We start from the raw sequence: 21216 nt of genomic DNA, 5'->3' as shown, positions 1-21216 counted from the left end.
TTCTCACACCACTGGTGCTTCCTTTCACTGGTTGAATAATAAAAAACTGCAGAAACGAAACTAGTTCGTTCTCATCCTTGACTGCATGGTAGAATTATCTGTGGTATCCAGGCATTGGATTCTGATGTGCGGCCAGCAGTGAGAACAACTGCTCCAGTTGGTAATATGATTAATATATGTAAACTTCATTTTCCTGAGTTTTGAGGTCCATTCTTACATTTTCTATGGTTCTAGTGTCACCTTTATCTATAATGTGAACAGCTACAGTATGGGATATTAGCCTGAATGACTTTAGAAATGACATCATTTGCCATCTTAAATGTTGGTGTTTCTTAGGGTTATGTTTTAGAGCCACAGTCCCCCTCACTTCCTCCCTCACATCGCATTTAATTTTACTTTAATCACTTTCCAAGGATAAGCTCATCAGTGTGTGAAACAGACAGAGTTGAACTGCTTGGTGGAAGCCAGCCTGAGTGTTTGGCCTGGAGCCTCACATCCTGTGCCCATCTCCACCTGGCAGCTTCAGAAAGCTCCACAGGAATTTAGATTGGAAATCTTTAGTCTAAAACTTAAGTTTTTCAAATTGTCTGTGGGGATCCCTTAGCACAAGTGTTAGTAAACTTCCTGTGTAATGGGAGAGAGAGTAACTACTTTAGGATTTGTGGGCCATAACTGCTTTAGGCTTTGTGGACCATCTATTATAAATATTCAGCTCTGTCACTGTGCAAAAGCAGCCACAGACAATATGTAAACCAAAGCATGAATACATGAGTATGACTGTGTTCCAATAATGATTTGTGGACAATAGAATTTGAATTCCATAAAATATTCCCATATTATTATTATTATTATTATTATTATTATTATTTTGAATTTTTTCTTTTGTATTTTTTTGAGACAGAGTCTTGCGCTGTTGCCCAGGCTGGAGTGCAGTGGCGCAACCTCTGATCACTGCAAGCTCTGCCTCCCGGGTTCACGCCATTCTCCTGCCTCAGCCTCCCAAGTAGCTGGGACTACAGGTGCCTGTCACCATGCCCAGCTAATTTTTTGTATTTTTAGTAGAGATGGGGTTTTACTGTGTTAGCCAGGATGGTCTCGATCTCCTGACCTCGTGATCCACCTGCCTCGGCCTCCCGAAGTGATGGGATTCCAGGCTTGAGCCACCACGACCAGCCTATTTTGATTTTTTTAAGCACTTAAAAAAGCAAAAATCATTCTTAACTTGTAAGGTGTACAAAACTAGGGGGTCGGCCATTCACAGGCTATAGTTTGCTTGGCCCATGTATTAGTATAATTAGAATCTCTGGATGTGAAACCCAATCATCAGTGCTACATAGATTCTCTGAGACAATTCCAACATGCAGTCAAGATGGTGCATTCCTCTACTAATGGGCTATGAAATCAGTCCAGTGGGTTGTCACTGGCACTAAAAATTTATGTTGTAGTTTGGGTGTGGTGGCTCATGCCTGTAATCCCAGTGCTTTGGGAGGCCCAGGCAGGAGGATCACTTGAGGCCAGGAGCTTGAGACCAGCCTGGGCAATATAGCAAGACCGCATATTTACAAATTAAATAACAAAAAAGTTAAGTCAGGCGTGGTTGTGCGCACCTGAAGTCTCAGCTACTAGAGAGGCAGAAGCTGGAGAATCACTTGAATCCAGCAGTTCAAGACTGAAGTAAGCTATGACTGTGCCGCTGCAGTCCAGCTTAGGCCACAGAGAAAAATCTTGTCTCTAAAAAATATTAAGTTGTATAAAATAGAAGAGAATATATCAAAGTACATCACACATAATAAGGGAAGGTATTATTTTGTGGAATTTTATTTCAGACAAATGTGTGTGTGAGTCTGTGTGCTGTGAGTGGTACTGCACATTGACTATGTCTCAATAATACTTGAGTATGTTTTGAGCCTGATGAACCAGGTTATACCCTATCTGAATACCTGGCTGCCAGAGGGACTGAGGCAATCAATAGCCTATGACATACCTGAAATGCACTCACGGCCTGCACAAGCCATTGACCAGTGGCTCATGCGCACCTTTATCCAGCTTATCTAGCTCCAGAAAGCACTTAGACTTTCTATGTGTGCTGTGCCACTAAAATGGGAATTCTGAAAGAGAATGCTTTCAAAAACACAAAGTTAGCTAATGGGACAATTACAAGTAGACTATATACCTTTAGAAACACATAAGAAGATAAGGGCAAATAAAACATAGTATATATATCAAAAGAGCAGAAACAAGGAATCATATAATAAAATATGAAATAAGATAACAGAAATAAGATACTAAATGTCGGTTGTGAATGCATATGGATTATGGTTTTGTGTTAAAAGACAAAGACTTTAAGATTGAGTCAAAACAGATAGGTTAGGACTGGTGCAATGGCTCACGCCTGTAATCCCAACACTTTGGGAGGCCGAGGCAGGTGGATTGCCTGAGCTCAGGAGTTGGGAACCAGCCTGGGCAACACGGTAAAACCCCGTCTCTACTAAAATACAAAAAAGTAACCAGGCATGGCGTTGTGCACCTGTAGTCCCAGCTACTTGGGAGGCTGAGGCAGGAGAATTGCTTGAGCCCGGGAGGCGGAGGTTGCAATGAGCTGAGATCGTGCCACTGCACTCCAGCCTGGGCAACAGTATGAGACTCCATCTTCAAAATAAATAAATAAATACATATAAAACTCAATAGGAATAACAGCATTAATCTTAGGCAAAGTAGAATTAAGAGCTAAAACATTACAAACAATGAAAAAGATTTACTTGTGTCATTAAGCAATGTATTTCACAATGGTTCTTAAGTAATTATGGACCACTATGGCCCAATAACATAGCAACGAGAAATATAAAGCAAAATAACAAATTGGCAAGAATACAATACCACTGAGAAATTTTAAGTTTTCTCCAATTGTGGTACATCAAGAAAGCAAAAAACAAACACAGAAAGGATCTGAAATATATCTTCCTGCAATCACAAGCTATTGATTTATATGATGTTTTGCTAACGAACCAATGAGGACAGATTTTATTAGGCATTCCCACATTCCCACATTCCCATACACTCATTTTGAAAAACATTTCTGTATTTCCTGATAAAATGTTTTTGAGGTCTGAATCTAACAGAATAGTTCAGGAAAGGTAGCAAGGGGAGAACTTTTGTGGTCTTTTTCCTAGCAAAATGCAATTTCAGTGCCATGATCTACATTCTCAGTTGCCTCAAATAGCTGTACTATTCATGTTTTATGTTTTTTATTTATTTCCTTCTATTTTGGTTTCTAAAAATATAATTATGACTGGGAAATAAATGATAACATCAAAAGGAGGCCTCCAGAATTTAAAAACATTTTCCATAGCCTGTATAAAAAGGAGCAAAACGCTAACATGACAGCCAAACAGTTAGAGTTCCTTAGCTGCACCACATGAGGAAGATAGACCATCAACCTTCATTAAGGTCTTCAGCTTGGTAAAAGCACAAGCAGAACACTGAGTGACAATATTGTAAGAGTAACGGAGTCAATCCTGGAACATCACTAGGTATGGCACAGGCAACATAACGTATTCTCTAAGTGCACATATTCTGCAGTGGAACTGCCTAGACTCAAACTAATTCCTCTAGCAACTGCCTGAGACCTTGCAAAATTGACTTAATCTCTATATTTTTGTTCCACCATTATACAATGGGCTAGTCTCTACCTTATAGAGTTGTTGAACAGATTAATTAAGTTAAAATGCACATAATTTGTTTTTTGCAAGAATGGAAAACCTAATCCTAAAAATTCTATGAAATTGTTAGGGATCTTAATAGTCAAAACAATCTTGAAGAAGAACAAAGTTCAGTGAATCACACTTCATGAATTCAAAACTTATAACCAAGCAACAGCAATAAAAACTGTGTGATTTTTGCTCCAAGAACAGATGTATTCTTAGGATAGAATTGAGACTCCAGAAATAAACTCATATATCCATGGCCAATTAACTTTCAAGAAGGGTGTCAAGACCCTTCAATGGGAAAAGGATAGCCTCTTCAACAAATAGTGCTGGGACAACTGCAAAATAACAAAGGTGGACTCTTATCATACATCATATAGAAAAGTTAACTGATAATAAACCAAAGATCTAAACATAAGAGAAGAACTACAAAACTCTCAGAAGAACACATCGGGAGAAATTTTTATGATTTTAAATTTGGCAATTATTTTTAGATATGATATCAAAAGCGTAAGCAACAAAAGAAAAAATAAATTGGACTTGAAAATGAAAAACATTTGTGCATCAAAGGACACTATCAAAAGTAAAAACAAAAATCCACAGAATGAAGGAAAATGTTTACAAATAGTATATCTGATAAAACTCTATATCCAGAACACAGAAGAAACTCTTACAACTTAGCAACAAAAAGACAAAAATAAATTTAAAAGTGGGTGAAGGACTAGAACCAACATTTCTCCAAAGATATGCAAAATGTAAATTACCAACAGCTACATGAGAAGATTCTCAGCATCATTAGTTATTAGGAAAATGCAACAAACCACAGTGAAAAATCTTTTTACACCCTCTGAAATGGCTATAATTAAAAAGATGAAAAAGTACAATTTCTGCAAGATTGTGGAGAAACTGGCACCTCATATGCCCTGGTGAAAAGGTGAAAAGGTGCAGCTCCTGTGGAAAAGAGTTTAGCAGTTCCTTAATAAGTTAAACATAAAATTACTGTGACCCAGCAATTCTACCCCTATACATCTTTGAGTATTAAAAATGGTTTCAAACAAAACTAGTACAGGAATATTTACAGCAGCACTATTCACAATAGCCAAAAGGTGGAGATAACACAAATTTTAATCAAATGATGGATGGATAAGCAAAATGTGATATACCAACCCAAATTTTAATCAAATGATGGATGGATAAACAAAATGTGATATACCAACACAATGGAATAATATTCATTATAAAAGGAATGAAATATTGATACATGCTACAATATGGATGAACTTTTAACACATTATTTTTAAGTGAAGGAAGCCATACACAAAAGGTTACCTATTATATGATTCCATTTATATGAAATATCTAAAATTGGTAAATCTGTAGAGGTAGAAAACAAATTAGTGGTTTCTAAGGGCTGGAGGAATTGGAAGTGGCTGCTAATGGGTAAGAGGTTTCCTTTTGGAGTGATGAAAATGTTCTGGAACTAGATAATGGTGATGGGTGTGCATCATTTTGAATGCATTAAATGCTACCAACTGTACACTTCAAAATGGTTCAAATGGTAAATTTATATTATGTGTATTTTACTACAGTTTTAAAAATTAAGTGTATGTACATTACTTAGAACAGTGCATGGCACAAAGTAAGTGCTATATCCGTGTTGGTTATTATTATTCAGAACCTGCCTATGTACGGAACCCAACCTGCTGTATATAAATCCAGGGATGGAAATACCAAAGTTGATTAAATAGCCTTTTATAGAACTTTGTACACTACAAACAAAGATGACATCATTTTTCCAGTGCTTACATATAATCATTTGGGTTAGACAGAAATTTTTAATAAATCTCCCAAATAAATTGTATAGGTCATAGTCTATGACCAACGTACAAAAATTAAAGACTTCTTAGAAAGCAGAGATTGTGTTTGTTTAGTTTACTTTTTAAAACATATTAAGACTTGTCCTGATTATATTGTATGGTTCTCTTTGCAGGAAATTTAGAAAGTATTTAAAATGAGAAAAAAAAATACCTTACAATCCCAACACCCAGAGAGATAAACCCGGAATTTTTTTTTTCAACATTTTTGCTTAGTTTTAGTCTAGCTCATTTATCACAGAAAACTACATAGATAGGTACTTACTAAAGATGTGGATATGATAATAATGGCTGGAAATCTATGATGTAAAAAGGTAGGTCCAGCCTGATTTTGTCAGCACCGTATAAGTAGGGTTGGGGTTTTTTTGGGCAAAAGAGATTACACTTGCAGTTGGTGTCAAAATATAACCTATAAAGATAGCATGGGGGAAATTCCTCAAAAATATACTTCTCGAACAGGCTCACAGCTGTTTTGAATAATCTTCTAGAAATCAAGGTGAAAAGAAATTTATCACAAGAATGTTAAGCTAAATTTCCTAATTTAAAATAACTACAAAGTAAGTTTGAGATACCATCCCTACTTTCTCCTCTATTCAGACCTTGTCTGCAAAGGAGTTCGCAGTGGGTGTCCCTTTCTTTCTAAAAACCCTATTTCACACCATGCAACAGATATTTATAGGTTTGGCAACTAGTCCAGCTCATCTCAGGCTGAATTTTGGGGATTCGTTGAGGTTTACAGATGAAAAGTGATTGCAGATACCATATACTCGGTGCTTTATAAAATAGGCGTAAGAAAACTGAGGCCCACAAGTGTTAAATGATTTTTCATGGTCAAGCTAGTCTGCCACAAAATTCTGGTCATTTGTCATTTGTCATTTTGAGTAGTTGATATTGACTGCCTACTATGTGGCTGACAATGTGTGAGACACATACGCGAAGACACAGGTTTTTCTTTTAAAGAATTTATAGTCATGTATTCCCTGGCATACAGTTCCTGTAACTCTTTCCTGTACCAATTAAATAGACAGCTAGCAAGGCTCTCTTCTTGGATCCCTGAAAAAAAAAAAAAAAAAGAGACGCCTTGTTTCTTCACTTAACATGTACTTTTCAGACTGATGTACCTTCAGGGGTATGAATCAGATGCACAGGGTAATAATGAGCTGTCTATGCGGAGCACTCACTGTGTCTAACCAGATGAAAACAAGTATTTCCTCTTTGCTTTCCTCCTCCCCTTCCTTTTCTCTCTTCCCTCCCCTTCTCTCTTCTCCCTTCTTGCCTCCCTCTCTCTCTCCCTCCTCTCTTCTTTCCTTCCTTCTTTTTTTCCTTCTTTTCTTTCTTCCTTCCTCTCCCTCTCTGCTTATTTCTCCTTCTCCCTCCCTTCACTTCCTTCCTTGCTTACTCAACCAATATGCTACTATAAGTACTAATCGGGAACTGTGCTAGATTCTGGGGATACACGGATGAATAAAGTAGGCATGATGATATCATACCAGTCCCTTTGTTTCCTCTCATTAAATTAGTATATTATGACCTAGAATACAATTTTGTACGAATTTTTAAGTAAAACCAAAACTTTTGGAGACTCCTGGTTTATGCCATAATTTCCTAGTTGAAGTGATATAGTACTGTATTTTCAAATTGGTTCTTAGCTTCAGAATCTGATTTTCAGATTAAAGCTCCAGCTTTTCCTTGAAAACACTAACTTACCTCCTGTCTCAGAAATTTTTGCTCTTGCTCTTCCCTCTGCCATCTGTCCTCTTTTCCCAGAATTTTCAGGATTAACTCCATCTCCTTGTTCTACGTTTAGCATAAATATCATCTACTCAGAAAATAATTCCCTGCTACCCTTTTCTTAAGCAGTTTTCACCATTCATGTTTATCATTTTACCTGGTTTTATATGCTTTGTATTATTTTTGACTTTTTTATCTTATTTTAATAAGATAGTTGTTGTTCTGTTTATTGTCTGTGTTCCCTCTCACCATCCACTGTGCCCACCCTCCGAGTATCCTCCAGTGGAGCCCATTTGTCTTCGTGCTGTGGGCTCAGTGCCTGGTTCACAATCTGACACATAATGACTGAATCATCAAATGAGTGCAGGAATTCAGGGACTGGGAATCAAGTCATATTAGAAAAACTGGATTTTCCATTTGGAAGAAGATCTCTGGTAAGTTTGGAATTAGAAATATCAGCTTTATTCTTAAGATTCCTAGAGAAAGCAAGGCAATCATCTTTTTTTATAGCAAAAAAAGAAAAAAAAGAAAAAAGAAAAAGACTTCACCATGTTTTCTCTTCAGGTAATGAGTATGGGGGAAAAGCTTGCTCGTACACCTTTCTGTTATAGTATAAAGTAGCCACATCAAGAGAGTTTCCTTGGAGGGTTTCCAACGCTACAAAGATGATAACAGCTTGGGTACTGGAGACCATTGTAGCCTTCAGGGTCATCTTGCCCCAATGACCTCTTTATCAAGTGTCATTTAAGGCTTTAATTCACTATCTGCTTGTGTAGTTGTAGAAATTAAAAAAAAAAAACATTTCTTTGCCAGGAACCCTTTCCAAATTTGGAGCACTTGTAAGTCACACAGAGTTTTCCCAAATGCTAGGCACACCCCCAGTAGAGTATGCAGTGTTCAATTTTGTTTGAGTTATACCCAGTATGGTTTGCCCCATGGAGCAACACAAAGAATACATCTCTTTTATAGTGCTAGTGTAATAGCACTATAAATACATGAATATATATACAAATATTATACTACATCCCTTTCACTTGTTTTCTTTTCTTCAAACTAAATATTTTCATACTTTTCTGATTAAAAAATTAGAGTAATGATGTTTGTTTTCTGTTTTTTTTTTTCTGTAATTTTCTTTTCTCCCTGACTTTTCAAAAATCACCAATCACATACGTAGGTTTGTTTCATAGTCTATAATTATCGGTAGCTACTACTTATTTTAATAACATTTATATTATTAATACTTATTTATCATGATAGTTAATTCTAATCATAGAAAATGCACAGTAAGCTTAACATTTTACTTTGTTTCAGGCATCAGTAAGTGTATTCCATTAAATACTTTGTTTAGTCTTTATTATTATCAGGCAAGTACCAGCATTGCCTGCATTTTACAGATGAGGACACATAAAAATGAGGGCATATAATTTGCCTTCATGTTCCCCAGCCTTGAGAAGTAAAACTAGATTTGAACCCAGTTTTGTCTGGTCCTCATGCCTGTGCTCTTAACTATTACACTATTTTATCCTCCCCTAGGGTATCTGAGAAAATGCCGATCTCTCTACCCTGCATGCTACAGAGTGTTCAGTAGATCCTTGATGCTTGCTCTAACTTGGGTTACAACAATGTCTAATAGACTCAGAATGTTTCAAGCAACTGCCTGACCCCTGTGTGCTGGGTGGGCACTAGTATTGCTAACACATAAATACTGCACTTGAGAGGAGGTTTAACTATAATTTTCTCAGAAAGAGGCCAAAATCATGTTAATTTAATACACTAAATTAATAATTAAATTTAAATTAAGTTAAATTCAAATTATTGAATTAATACAATTTAATAATAACCCTATGATATTTCTTTATTTAAATGGATTTAGATTTCTCCCAAAACTCACACGACACCTAAGCCAGTAAGGATTTTTTGTTTTTTTTTTCTATGTGACACTTTAGTAATGGACCCACAGAGAAGCGAACAACTCCCCATGGTTTCAGTGTTCATGCTTTTGGCTTCTTGCCATTGGGCAAAAGTAGGAAATGATACCTTTTGAAAACTAAAAGCCATATAGCTACCAACACCTTCATTAATAACTTTTTAGTTTGGAAATGAATCTTCTTATAACTCAAACAAAGCAATACATTTATTCATACAGAGGTATTTCTCATAGCATTTGATAAAATTATTTTAATTCTAGCTAGACTTAGAATTGAAGTAAACTTCTCACACTAGAAAACTGGATTCAGCCATAAATACTGGGCTCCTTTGTGTCATTTACCCCACATTGGTAGCTGAGTTCCAGTAAAATCCATCCACCAGACTGGAATAGGAAATACTACTCATTTATTCATTTAAATAAGATAAAACTAAAATAGGGTAGTTTATATTTTATTCTATGATCTTATACCCAATATAACAGAACCAAGATGAAATAAAGTCACTTACCAGACAATAGTAATACAAAGATTATTTTTCCATACATCCTGAGATCATGAGCTGGCTCCTAAAGTTAGTGCAAAAAAAATTACCAAAGACAACTGCAAGTGTCAGTGTCTGGCCTTAGCCTGCTAGCTGTTATCTTCCAGGCCCACCTTCCTGCGGCCATCATCAGCTGATAGGCAGGGGAGACATTTTAAATGATGCAAGTTGTCAAGCGCCTGTTAATAAAGATACATGGATATCTTGGGGCTATGAAAGTGGCAATGAAAATTTTCACTGCCAGGAACAGGCTTCTACTTGTGATATTAACTTTGCATAAGTTAAGTGGGCATGGCAAGGTGGTAGACAGGAGCCATCCAACTGGACGAAGAACTGGACTGTGAATCTCTGAGGCCAGGGCATGTGCCAGACTGAGGCAGCTGTTGTGGAGCCATGGACCTTCTCATTTCTAATGTTGAGACCCTGTGGTCCAAACGAAAGTGACTTCCTATATGTGAAATGAACATGTTTGAGAAATTTAAATCATTTGAGTGTTGTGAGGCTCTGAAAGACTCCCAAACTCATGGTGAGTCACACAGCAATGTAAGAGATGTGAGATGCAACAAATCTTTCATTGAAAATAGAATTTGAACTGAAGAGCTAGTGCCTGCACAGCTACGAAACCAGTGAGCTGTTTCTCTCTGAAATATACCTTGCTAAGTAAGCATAAGTGAATAAATACCAAGACAATAAATGCAAACAGTCAGAAACAAAACCAACAAACCAAAAACCCTATCATTAAAGTAGGTTAAAGTGAAGGCTATGGAAATGTGAGGAAGCTCAATTTTAAAGGAAAGCAGAACAAAAAATATAAATTAGGTCTGAAATGGTTCAACAGAAGGTGATTGGATACTCCATCTAAATCATCTTACTTCCTGTAAGATTTTTGTGAAAATCTTTCCTGCCTGACCCAGAAAATAAATTTGCTATGTGAGCAATTTGCCACATATATCATACATATTTACCCAAAGTGTGGTTTAAAAAAATCATTTAGGAAGTTAATGTTTGCAGCTTCAGGAAACTGGGCCACAGAGAAAAAAAAAAAAATTATTTACTGGAGAAAAGATGGAGATAAGTATTTGCAGAGCATCGGGAGGAGCCTGAGGCTGAGGGACTAGTGGATGGAGGGAGCAGAGATGCAGACTTGGGGGAGACGGAAGAATGAATGACACAGAGGGGGTAATCTGAGAAGCAGGACAAGGATCGAGAGTGCCTCTCAAAGCCCTGCCAATTCATGTAAAACAACGGCAGCAAATTTTATAAAAAAGTTAAAATTAAATAATGTGCAATAAATTAATACTTTCCATAAATTCAGTGTTTGTTATGGCTGGATATCAGGTTGTGTTGCAGGAATTGTGCTCAAGAGTCAGCCAAGTAAAGGAAATGTTGATATTCATATAAGCAGTAAGAATTATTTCATATGATTTTATATTGACAAAGGGATAGCAATTAGCATGAGTCTTAAAAATACTATTTCTAAAAATGGGTAAATAAATATCACCATTCTTACAATGGACTATTGGAGCAACTATTAAAACCATATTTTCAAAAATAGTTAAAGATGTGGAAACTCAGGATAAAATGGATAAGTAGAAAACAGCAAGATCTCAAAATTGTATACACACAAATAAAATCCTATTTGATTCTTTTTTCCTGTAGGTTGTGCTACCTTCACCTGGAATACACCTACTCCTTTTTAGGTGACCTCCACTTCTGCTTAGGGTCTCAACTGAATAGTACTTCCTCCACGAAGCCTTCCCTGACTTCCTGTCTTTGTCAGGTGCCCCTGCTCTATACGCGTATGGTTCCGTCTTCTTCCCTTATCATAGGACTTGTTACACTACATTGCAATCATTGTGTCTCCACCGGACTACAGTTTTTAAGTGGGCACACTCTAACTATGGCTATCTTATTTACCAATGAGTGCTTGGGGCACATTTGGCAATAAATATTTCTCAAATCAATAAATGATAAATGAATATTGCAGTGCAGAGGAAAGCAACTTCTCACCGGCAGTTCTGGGGTGTATAGGCTGATCATTTTTTATATATACTGTGGGTAACCTACGTCATATCCTAACTTCAGGTTCCCTCCAGTATGGAGGTCCCTTGCTAAGGCAGGAAGGGGAAAAGGAAAAGAAAACTCAGCCTAAAATTCAGCTTTCATACCTTCTTCAGCCTGAACTGGTCAGAGTCTGAGAGTGCTTTCTCTTCTATGACCTCCCACTTTCCCTTTCTGCAGAATCACATCGTTAGCTATTCTCTAAACTCCTATAGTGCTGACACATACCTGTTTATTAACACCTGTCTCAGGTTGTTCTGAACAATCGGTTCCTTTGTATTTGTGGGTCCTGTCTCTGTTGTTCTGTTTCCAGCACCTGGCACAATGCCCTACAGAGTACCTGACCCTATTAAAGTAAGGCAAAACCTGGAGGGTTCTCAATGGGGAAATTAGAGGTCAGATTCAGCATCTCACACAGGGTGTGAGGAAGCAGAGCCTTACAGTGCCCTCTAGTGTCACATCTGCACAATGGAAGGAAAAATGTGAGCCCTGAAAATGCAACAGAAAAAAACATACATCAGATTACATTTTTCTCTTTCAGGCATTCCCCAATCTTCTTTAAATTTTTCAAAAATATTTTTACTTAAATACACATTCAGAATTATCATAAAATTCTACCTTCCAGTTATATCATGCAAATTATCAGACAACTCCACATCTTTTAAGAATGTTGACTCTTTGCATAAAATAAAACAAGTACTTCTGAGACCTTTGATCAAACATAAAAAACTTATCAAATTTTCTCGATGTTGTATGTCTTTAGGCTATCTTTAATTGTCTGAGTCATTTCTATGATGTAGTTAAGAAGGATGAAGTTCAGTGTTATAACCTAGGAAAGTCAACTTGGATTTATCAATACAAACTTGTACCTTACTTGTTTCATGACAGAGAACCATTCATTTTTGTGAATTACTTGTCTCTCAACTATTTCAGGCTTACATTATTCCTGAAGATGGTTGCATGCTAGTCTTATCTGCCAGTGGAGAAGTCTGCTTTTCATGTTTTGCATGGAAGAGTGGAGAACAGGAGAGGGGCAGGAAAGTTGAGGCACAGTCGTTTGTACTACTAGCCTCCTTGGTACTTTGTCACCTTAGAAATGTGCATCCTGCTTTGCCAGAGTAGTCTAAGAGCTTTCCCTGACTTTTGTGATGTTTATCATTTCAAAATTTAAAAAAAAATTAAAAAAAAACTGCAAGGTAAGATAAATCTAACACTCAAAATAACCCTGTTAGAGAGGCAGAACAGATATTAGCATTCTTATTTTATATATAAGCAAACTATAGAATGGAAAAGAGATTATGACTGTATTACTTGATTCGACTTGCCCTAAGTGTTTTTTAAACGTATGGATTTAGCTGCCAACATTTAAAAAGAAGGTATATTTTAATTAAAAATCAGGAAGGGATTTAATTAAAAATTCGGCTCCTCTTACAGGAAGATCTGGCAAGAGTTAGCATGCAGTTCTACATTGTGACAATCCATGAGAGCTAGGGACTGACTGTCTCTTGGGACAAATAGGCTTTCTTGAGTCTGGTAAGTGCTCCACCTGATGCTTGCTTCCATTTCTTAGATTAGGTTCTACTGTGCGAAGGCCTCAAAATCTCAGTGTCTTGCAGGAACACTGGTTCATTTCCTGCTCACATTACATTTGGTCTATGATGGCGACAAGTTCCAGGATCCAGACTGAAGGAGCCACCCCCATTTGGAACATGCTGTTCTTGTTGCAAAGGGCGGGGAGAAAAGGCCAAATAAGGAATGGCTTTTAATGCTTCCTCTCAGACATGGTACATGTTATTTTTTTTTTCTTTCACATTCTATTGACCAAAGTAAATCACTGGCCAAGCTGACTTCAATGGGACAAATAAATATAATTCTTCCAAATGGAAGTCCTGCAAGTCATATGTCAATGGTGAGGATATATAAAACACTTATGAGAAGGGCACTAATACTTGGGAGCAAAAACACAATCCATCACATTCATTTGTACTCTTTTTAAGCTTTTGGCATTTGGGTTTGGAAATCAAATTTATTTAGGAGTCTTCTTCAACATCTTCTAGTGATGAGATTTCTTTAACACAGTTTTCAGTTTCCTTTCCTTAAAATTATAATGAGATGTGATGTGTGTTGAATGAACCCCAGAAGTGAGAAACTCTCATCACTACAACGGTGACATAGGCAGTGAAAAACTGTTCCCAGTTGCCTCTAAGTCCACTGTACTGTACTGCTGGAATCAGGTATCATACATAATCTTTCTGCTGAGAATTGATAGGTCCAGCTTGTTCTACATCCAAATAATAATTCAACAAATGATTTGTGAGCACCTACCGGGCACCCTGACAAGTGTTGAAGACACAACCTCCAGTAACTCACATTTCCCTTCAGGAACTGACAGCTTAATTGGGACACAAATAAATTAAGAAGGGAATCGCATTTTGGCGTGTCAAGTGGATGACAGTAGTAAGCCAAGGGTGTTATAAGAGTACATAAGAGGGGGTACCTAACTCAGACTTGGGGTTCTGGAAAGGTTTTCCAGAGCAAGCAATGAGACCTAAAGGATGAGTAGCCAAGTCATGGGAGAAGTAAGAACATTTTAAGCAGAGAAAACAGCAAAAGCAATGGTCTGATATCGAGAGAGAGAGAGAGAGAGAGAGAGTGCAAGAGTACACAATGTAATTGTTTTCAAAACTGTTTGAAATTTTAATCTCGCACTTGTTCTTTTCAATGTCTAGGATATCAATTCATTCTGCTGTTTACCTTTGTAAACATGAATTTAACCCTGGTTCTTTATATGACTACTAGAGGAAGTATATTGATAAAAGATAAGGAACAAATATGTAGTAATTTCTAAGATTTATTTTTATTAAAATGTAACACTCACAAACTGTAAGTGTATAATCATATATATATATACACACATACATACACACACACACACACACATGAGTATATGTGTTAAACTGTCACTTTTGATCTGTCCCCAGTGTCTGTCTGCAAGACACTAGATTTTGAGGCCTTACTACAGTAGAATCTAATCTAAGAAATGGAAACAAGCACCAGAAAATCAAGACATAGAACATTCCAGACGTATTCCAGGGATCATGGTGGATGGGAGGCAGGACTAGATTGCAGCTCCCACTTGGACAAAGAAGCATGTGGAGTGTTGCATCACGAACTTTGACTGCAGGAATAAATCAGGAAAGCTGAGAGAACCCACAGATCCTCTGAAGGAAGCAGATTGCTCCTGCAGGTCTCAGGAGACACCCCAAATGATGTGAGAGCCCAAACTGCAAACTGTGGAAGTAGGAAAGGGGAATAGTCAACTCCTGAACACACCTTAACTGGGGAACCTAAAAGTCTAGATCACAGGAGAAGATTCTGACCTTACTCGGAACTGAGTCAATTTAGAGAGCCAGGAGAAGTACAGGGATAGAGGAAGTGGTGGGAAAAGCCCTCTGGGCTCACTGGGTTCCCTAGCCAGCCATTTCTGCCTGGTCTCATAGGTGTCCTTGAAGAGGGCTACCAGAGGCACTGGGAAAAGGTCACAAAGAGAAGGAAACTTCCCGCTGAACTTTGTAACAATTTGAACAGATTGAGAAGTCTCCTGGCCAGAATTTGGGGAACTTGGGGGAGGGCGTGAATCCAGTGTGCAAATGCCACAGGTGGGGAAGCACGCAAGTCCTACTTGCTTTTGCGGTTGGGAGGCAGGTAGCCTGGGGCAAATTCTCAGCTCTGCTCACCCACTGCCTGGAAACAGACTCGGTGCTGTTGTAGGGGCTGTGGTGGGAGTGAGACCAGCTCTTTGGGTTACATGGGAGCTGGGTGAGGCCTGTGACTTCAACTTCCCTGACAACCTGCATGACACAGTAGAGTCAGCCATAATTCTCCCAGGAACATAACTACATTGACTTGGGAACCACATCCCTATCCCCCACAGCAGCTACAGCAAGACCTGTCTAAGGAGAATCCGAACTTAGACATGCCTAGCCCTGCCCCCACCTAATGGTTCTTCCCTACCCACCCTGGTAGCTGAAAACAAAGGGTATATACTGTGGGGAATTCTAGGGCCCTACCTACCACCTGTTCCTCTCTGTACTAACACAGCTGATGCTCTCGTGAAAGTGCCACCTCCTGGCAGGAGGCCAACCAGCACAAAAACAGTGCATTAAACAACCAAATCTAAGGACCCTCACAGAGTTCATTTCACCCCTCTGCCACTTCCACTGGAGCATGTGCTGATCTCCGTGGCTGGGAGACTCACAGATGGTTCACATCACAGGACTCTGTGCAGACAACCCCCAGTACCAGCCAGCACCTGGTAGACTTGCTGGGTGGCTAGATCCAGACCAGGGATAGATAGCAATCACTACAGCTCTGCTCTCAGGAAGCCACATCCCTAGGAAAAGGGGAAGAGGACTACATCAAGGGAATACCCTGTGGGACAAAAGAATCGAACAACAGCCTTGAGCCCTAGACTTTGTCTCTGACAGAGCCTACCCAAAAGAGAAGGAACCAGAAAGCCAACTCTGGTAATATGCTAAAACAAGGTTTTTTAACACCCCCTAAAAATCACACTAGCTCACCAGCAATGGATCCAAATGAAGAAGAAATCCCTGATTTACCTGAAAAAGAATTCTGAAGGTTAGTTATTAAGCTAATCAGGGTGGCACCAGAAAAGGCAAAGCCCAATTTAAGGAAGGGGAAAAAAATGATACAAGAAATGAGGGGAGAAAATTTCAATTAAATGGATAGCATAAATAACAAACAACTAAAACTTCAGGTAAAAACGAATGCACTTACAGAAATGGAAAATGCTCTGGAAAGTCTCAGCAATAGATTTGAACAAGCAAAAGAAAGAACTTCAGAGCTCGAAGATGAGGTTTTCAAATTAACCCAAACCAACAAAGACAAAGAAAAAAGAATAAGAAAATACAAGCAAAGCTTCCAAGAAATCTAGGATTATGTTAAACAATCAATCTAACAATAATCAGCGTTCTTGAGGAAGAAGAGAAATCTAAGTTTGGAAAACATATTTGGGGGAATAATCAAGGAAAACTTCCTGACCTTACTAGAGACCTAGACATCCAAATACAAGCTCAAAGAACACCTGAGAAATACATTGCAAAAAGATCATTGGCTAGGCACATTGACATCAGGTTATCTAAAGTTAAGATGAGGGAAATAATCTTAAGAGCTGTGAGGTAAAAGAACCAGGTAACCTATAAAGGAAAACCTATCAGATTAACAGCAGATTTTTCAGCAGAAACTCTATAGGCTAGAAGGGATTTCGGACCTATCTTCAGCCTCCTTAAATAAAATAATTATCAGCCAAGAATTTTGTATCCACTGAAACTAAGCTTCATAAATGGAGGAAAGATACAGTCTTTTTCAGACAAACAAATGCTGAGAGAACTTGCCACTACCAAGCTAGCGCTACAGGAACTGCTAAAAGGAGCTATAAACGTTGAAACAAATTCTGGAACAACATTAAAACAGAGCCTCTTTAAAGCATAAATATTACAGGACCTATACAAGAACAACAACAACAACACAAGGTATACAGGCAAGAAATAGCACAATGAATGGAATGGTACCTCACATCTCAATACTAACATTGAATATAAATGGCCTAAATGCTCCACTTAAAAGATACAGAATTGAAGAATGGATAAGAATTCACAAACCAACTATCTGCTCCCTTCATAAGACTCACCTAACATATAAGGACTCACATAAACCTAGGGTAAAGGGGTAGAAAAAGACATTTCATGCAAATGGAACCAGAAGCAAGCAGGAGTAGCTATCCTTATATTAGACAAAACAAACTTTAAAGCAATAGCAGTTAAAAAAGACAAAAGAGACATTATATAATGACAAAAGGCCTTGTCCAAGGAAAATGTCACAATCCTAAACATATATGCACCTAACACTGGAGCTCCCAAATTTATAAAACAATTATTAATGAAGCTGATACATGAGATAGACAGCAACACAATAACAGTGGGGGACTTCAATACTCCACTGAGAGCAATAGACTGGTCATCAAGACAGAAAGTCAACAAAGAAACAATGGATCTAAGCTATACCCTGGAACAAATGGACTTAACAGATATTTACAAAACATTCTACCCAACAACCACAGAATATACATTCTGTTCATCAGCACATGGAACTTCCTTCAAGGTAGGACATATGATAGGTCACCAAAATGAGCCTCAATAAACTTAAGAAAATTGAAATTATATCAAGCACTCTCTCAGACCACAATGGAATAAAACTGAAAATCAACTCCAAAAGGAACCTTCGAAACCATACAAATACCTGGAAATTAAATAACCTGATCTTCAATGATCATTGGGTCAAAAATGAAATCAAAATGAAAATTTTAAAAATTCTTCAAACTGAAAGACAATATTGACACAACCTATCAAAACCTCTGTTATACAGCAAAGGTGATGCTAGGGGGAAAGTTCATAGACCTAAATGCCTACATCAAAAAGTGTGAAAGAGCACAGACAACCTAAGGTCAGACATTAAGGAACTAGAGAAACAAGAAGAAACCAAACCCAAATCCAGCCAAAGAAAGGAAATAACCAAGATCAGAGCAGAACTAAATAAAATTGAAACAAAAAAAATACAAAAGATAAATGAAACCAAAAGCTGGTTCTTTGAAACGATAAATAAAACTGATAGACCATTAGCAAGATTAACCAAGAAGAGAGAAAATCCGAGTAAATTCAATAAGAAACAAAATAGGAGATATTACAACTGACATCACAGAAATACAAAAGATCATTCAAGGCTACTATGAACACCTGTCCATACATAAACTAGAAAACCTAGAGGAGATTGATAAATTCCTGGAAAGATACAACCCTCCTAGCTTAAATCAGATAGAATTAGAGACCATGAACAGACCAATAACAATCAGTGAGATTGAAATAATAATTAAAAAATTACCAACAAAAAATGTCTAGGACCAGACAGATTCATGGCAGAATTCTACCAGACATTCAAAGAAGAATTGGTACATATCCTATTGACGCTATTCCACAAGATAGAGAAAGAGGGAATCCTCCCTAAATCATTCTATGAAGCCAGTATCAGCCTAATACCAAAACCTGAAAGGATATAGAAAAAAGAAAACTACAGACCAATATCCCTGATGAACATAGATGCAAAAATCCTTAAAAAAAATACTAGCTAACTGAATCTAGCAACATGTCAAAAAGATAATCCAGCATGATCAAGTGGGTTTTATACCATGGATGCAGGGATGGTTTAACATATGCAAGTCAATAAATGTGGTACACCACATAAATATAATTAAGAACAAAAATTACATAATCATCTCAACAGATGCAGAAAAAGCATTTAACAAAATCCAGCATCGCTTTATGATGAAAACTCTCAGCAAAATCAGTATACAAGGGACATACCTCAATGTAATAAAAGCCATCTATAACAAATACACAGCCAACATAATAGTGAATGGGGAAAAGGTGAAAGCATTCCCTCTGAGAACTGGAACAAGACAAGGATGCCCACTCTCATCACTCCTCTTCAACACAGTACTGGAAGTCCTAGCCAGAGCAATCAGACAAGAGAAAGAAATAAAGGGCATCCAAATTGATAAAGAGGAAGTCAAACTGTCGCTGTTTGCTGATTATTATTTTCCCAAAAAACCCTAAAGACTCCTCCAGAAAAAACATAGAACTAATAAAATAAGTCAGCAAAGTTTCTAGATTCAAAATTAATGTACACAAATCATTAGCTCTTCTATACACAAACAGCGACCAATCTGAGAATCAAATCAGGAACTCAACCCCGTTGACAATAGTTGCAAAAAATAAAATAAAATAAAATACTTAGGAATATACCTAACCAAGGAGGTGAAATATCTCTACAAGGAAAACTACAAAACACTGCTGAAATAAATCATAGATGACGCAAGCAAATGGAAACACATCCCATGTTCATGGATGGGTAGAATCAATACTGTGAAAATGACCATGCTGCCAAAAACAATCTACAAACAATGCAATTCCCATCAAAATGCCAACATCATTCTTCACGGAACTAGAAAAAACAGTACTAAAATTCATGTGGAATGAGAAAAAGAGCTGGCATAGCCAAAGCAAGTCTAAGTAAAAAGAACAAATAGGCACATAGACCGATGGAACAGACTAGAGAACCCAGAAATAAACCCCAATGTGTACGGTCAACTGATCTTCAACAAAACAAACAAAATCATAGTGTGGGAAAAGTACATCCTATTCAACAAATGATGCTGAGCTAATTGGCAAGCCACATGTAGGAGAATGAAACTGGATTCTCATCTCTTACCTCATACAAACATCAATTCAAGATGGATCAAGGACTTAAATCTAAGACCTGAAGCTTAAAAATTCTAGAGGACAACATTGGAAAAACCCTTCTAGACATTGGCTTAGGCAAGGATTTCATGACCAAGAACCCAAAAGCAAATGCAATGAAAACAAACAAACAAATAGCTGGGACTTAATTAAACTAAAGAGCTTTTGCACAGAAAAAGGAACAGTCAGCAAAGTAAACAGACAACCCACAGAGTGGGAGAACATCTTCACAATCTATACATCTGACAAAGGGCTAATACCCAGACTCTACAACAAACTCAGACAAATTAGCAAGAAAAAAACAAGCAATCCCATCAAAAAGTGGACTAAGAACATGAATAGACAATTCTCAAAAGAAGATATACAGATGGTCAACAAACACATAAAAAATGCTCAACATCACTAATGATTGGGAAAATGCAAAACAAAACCACAATGATACCACCTTACTCCTGCAAGAATGGCTACAATAAAAAAATAAAAAATAATGGATGTTGGCATGGATGCAGTATACAGGGAACACTTCTACACCGCTGGTGACAATGTAAACTAGTATAACCACTATGGAAAACAGCATGGAGATTCCTTAAAGAACTAAAAGTAAAACTACCATTTGATCCAGCAATCCCACCACTGGGTGTCTACTCTGGAAAATAAGTCGTTATAAGAAAAAGATACTAGTACACACATGTATATAGCAGCACAATTTACAATTGCAAAATCATTGAACCAATCCAAATGCCCATCAATCAATGAGTGGATAAAGAAACTGTGGTACACATATACGATGAAAGACTACTCAGCCCATAAAGAGGAATGACTTAATGGCATTCACAGCAACCTGGATGAGATTGGAAACAATTATTCTTTTTTTTTTCTTTTTTATTATACTTTAAGTTCTAGGGTACATGTGCACAACATGCAGGTTTGTTACATATGTATACCTGTGCCATGTTGGTGTGCTGCACCCATCAACTCATCAGCACTCATCAACTCGTCATTTAC

At 37.5% G+C, this 21216-nt stretch overlaps 1 protein-coding gene across 8 annotated transcripts in view; it reads right to left on the bottom strand.

Annotated features, from left to right (window-relative positions):
- GYPA (glycophorin A (MNS blood group)) overlaps positions 1-9933 on the bottom strand; it is a 41454-nt gene extending 31521 nt beyond the window's left edge. For 2 of the 8 annotated variants that reach the window (XM_011957114.1, XM_011957122.1), the window contains exon 1: positions 9746-9866. In XM_011957114.1, the coding sequence (XP_011812504.1) occupies positions 9746-9782 (37 nt within the window). In that variant the 5' untranslated portion in view covers positions 9783-9866. Of the gene's footprint in view, positions 1-7285; positions 7467-9745 lie in introns of all 8 variants that reach the window. The other 6 variants (XM_011957097.1, XM_011957088.1, XM_011957101.1 and 3 more) reach the window with 6 other exon arrangements.
- Between the last annotated feature and the right edge of the window lie 11283 nt (positions 9934-21216).

This window comes from Colobus angolensis, unplaced genomic scaffold, assembly GCF_000951035.1.
Source record: "Colobus angolensis palliatus isolate OR3802 unplaced genomic scaffold, Cang.pa_1.0 Scaffold111, whole genome shotgun sequence".
In the NCBI taxonomy this organism is placed as follows: domain Eukaryota; kingdom Metazoa; phylum Chordata; class Mammalia; order Primates; family Cercopithecidae; genus Colobus; species Colobus angolensis.
This window is presented reverse-complemented; position numbering and strand designations above follow the sequence as displayed.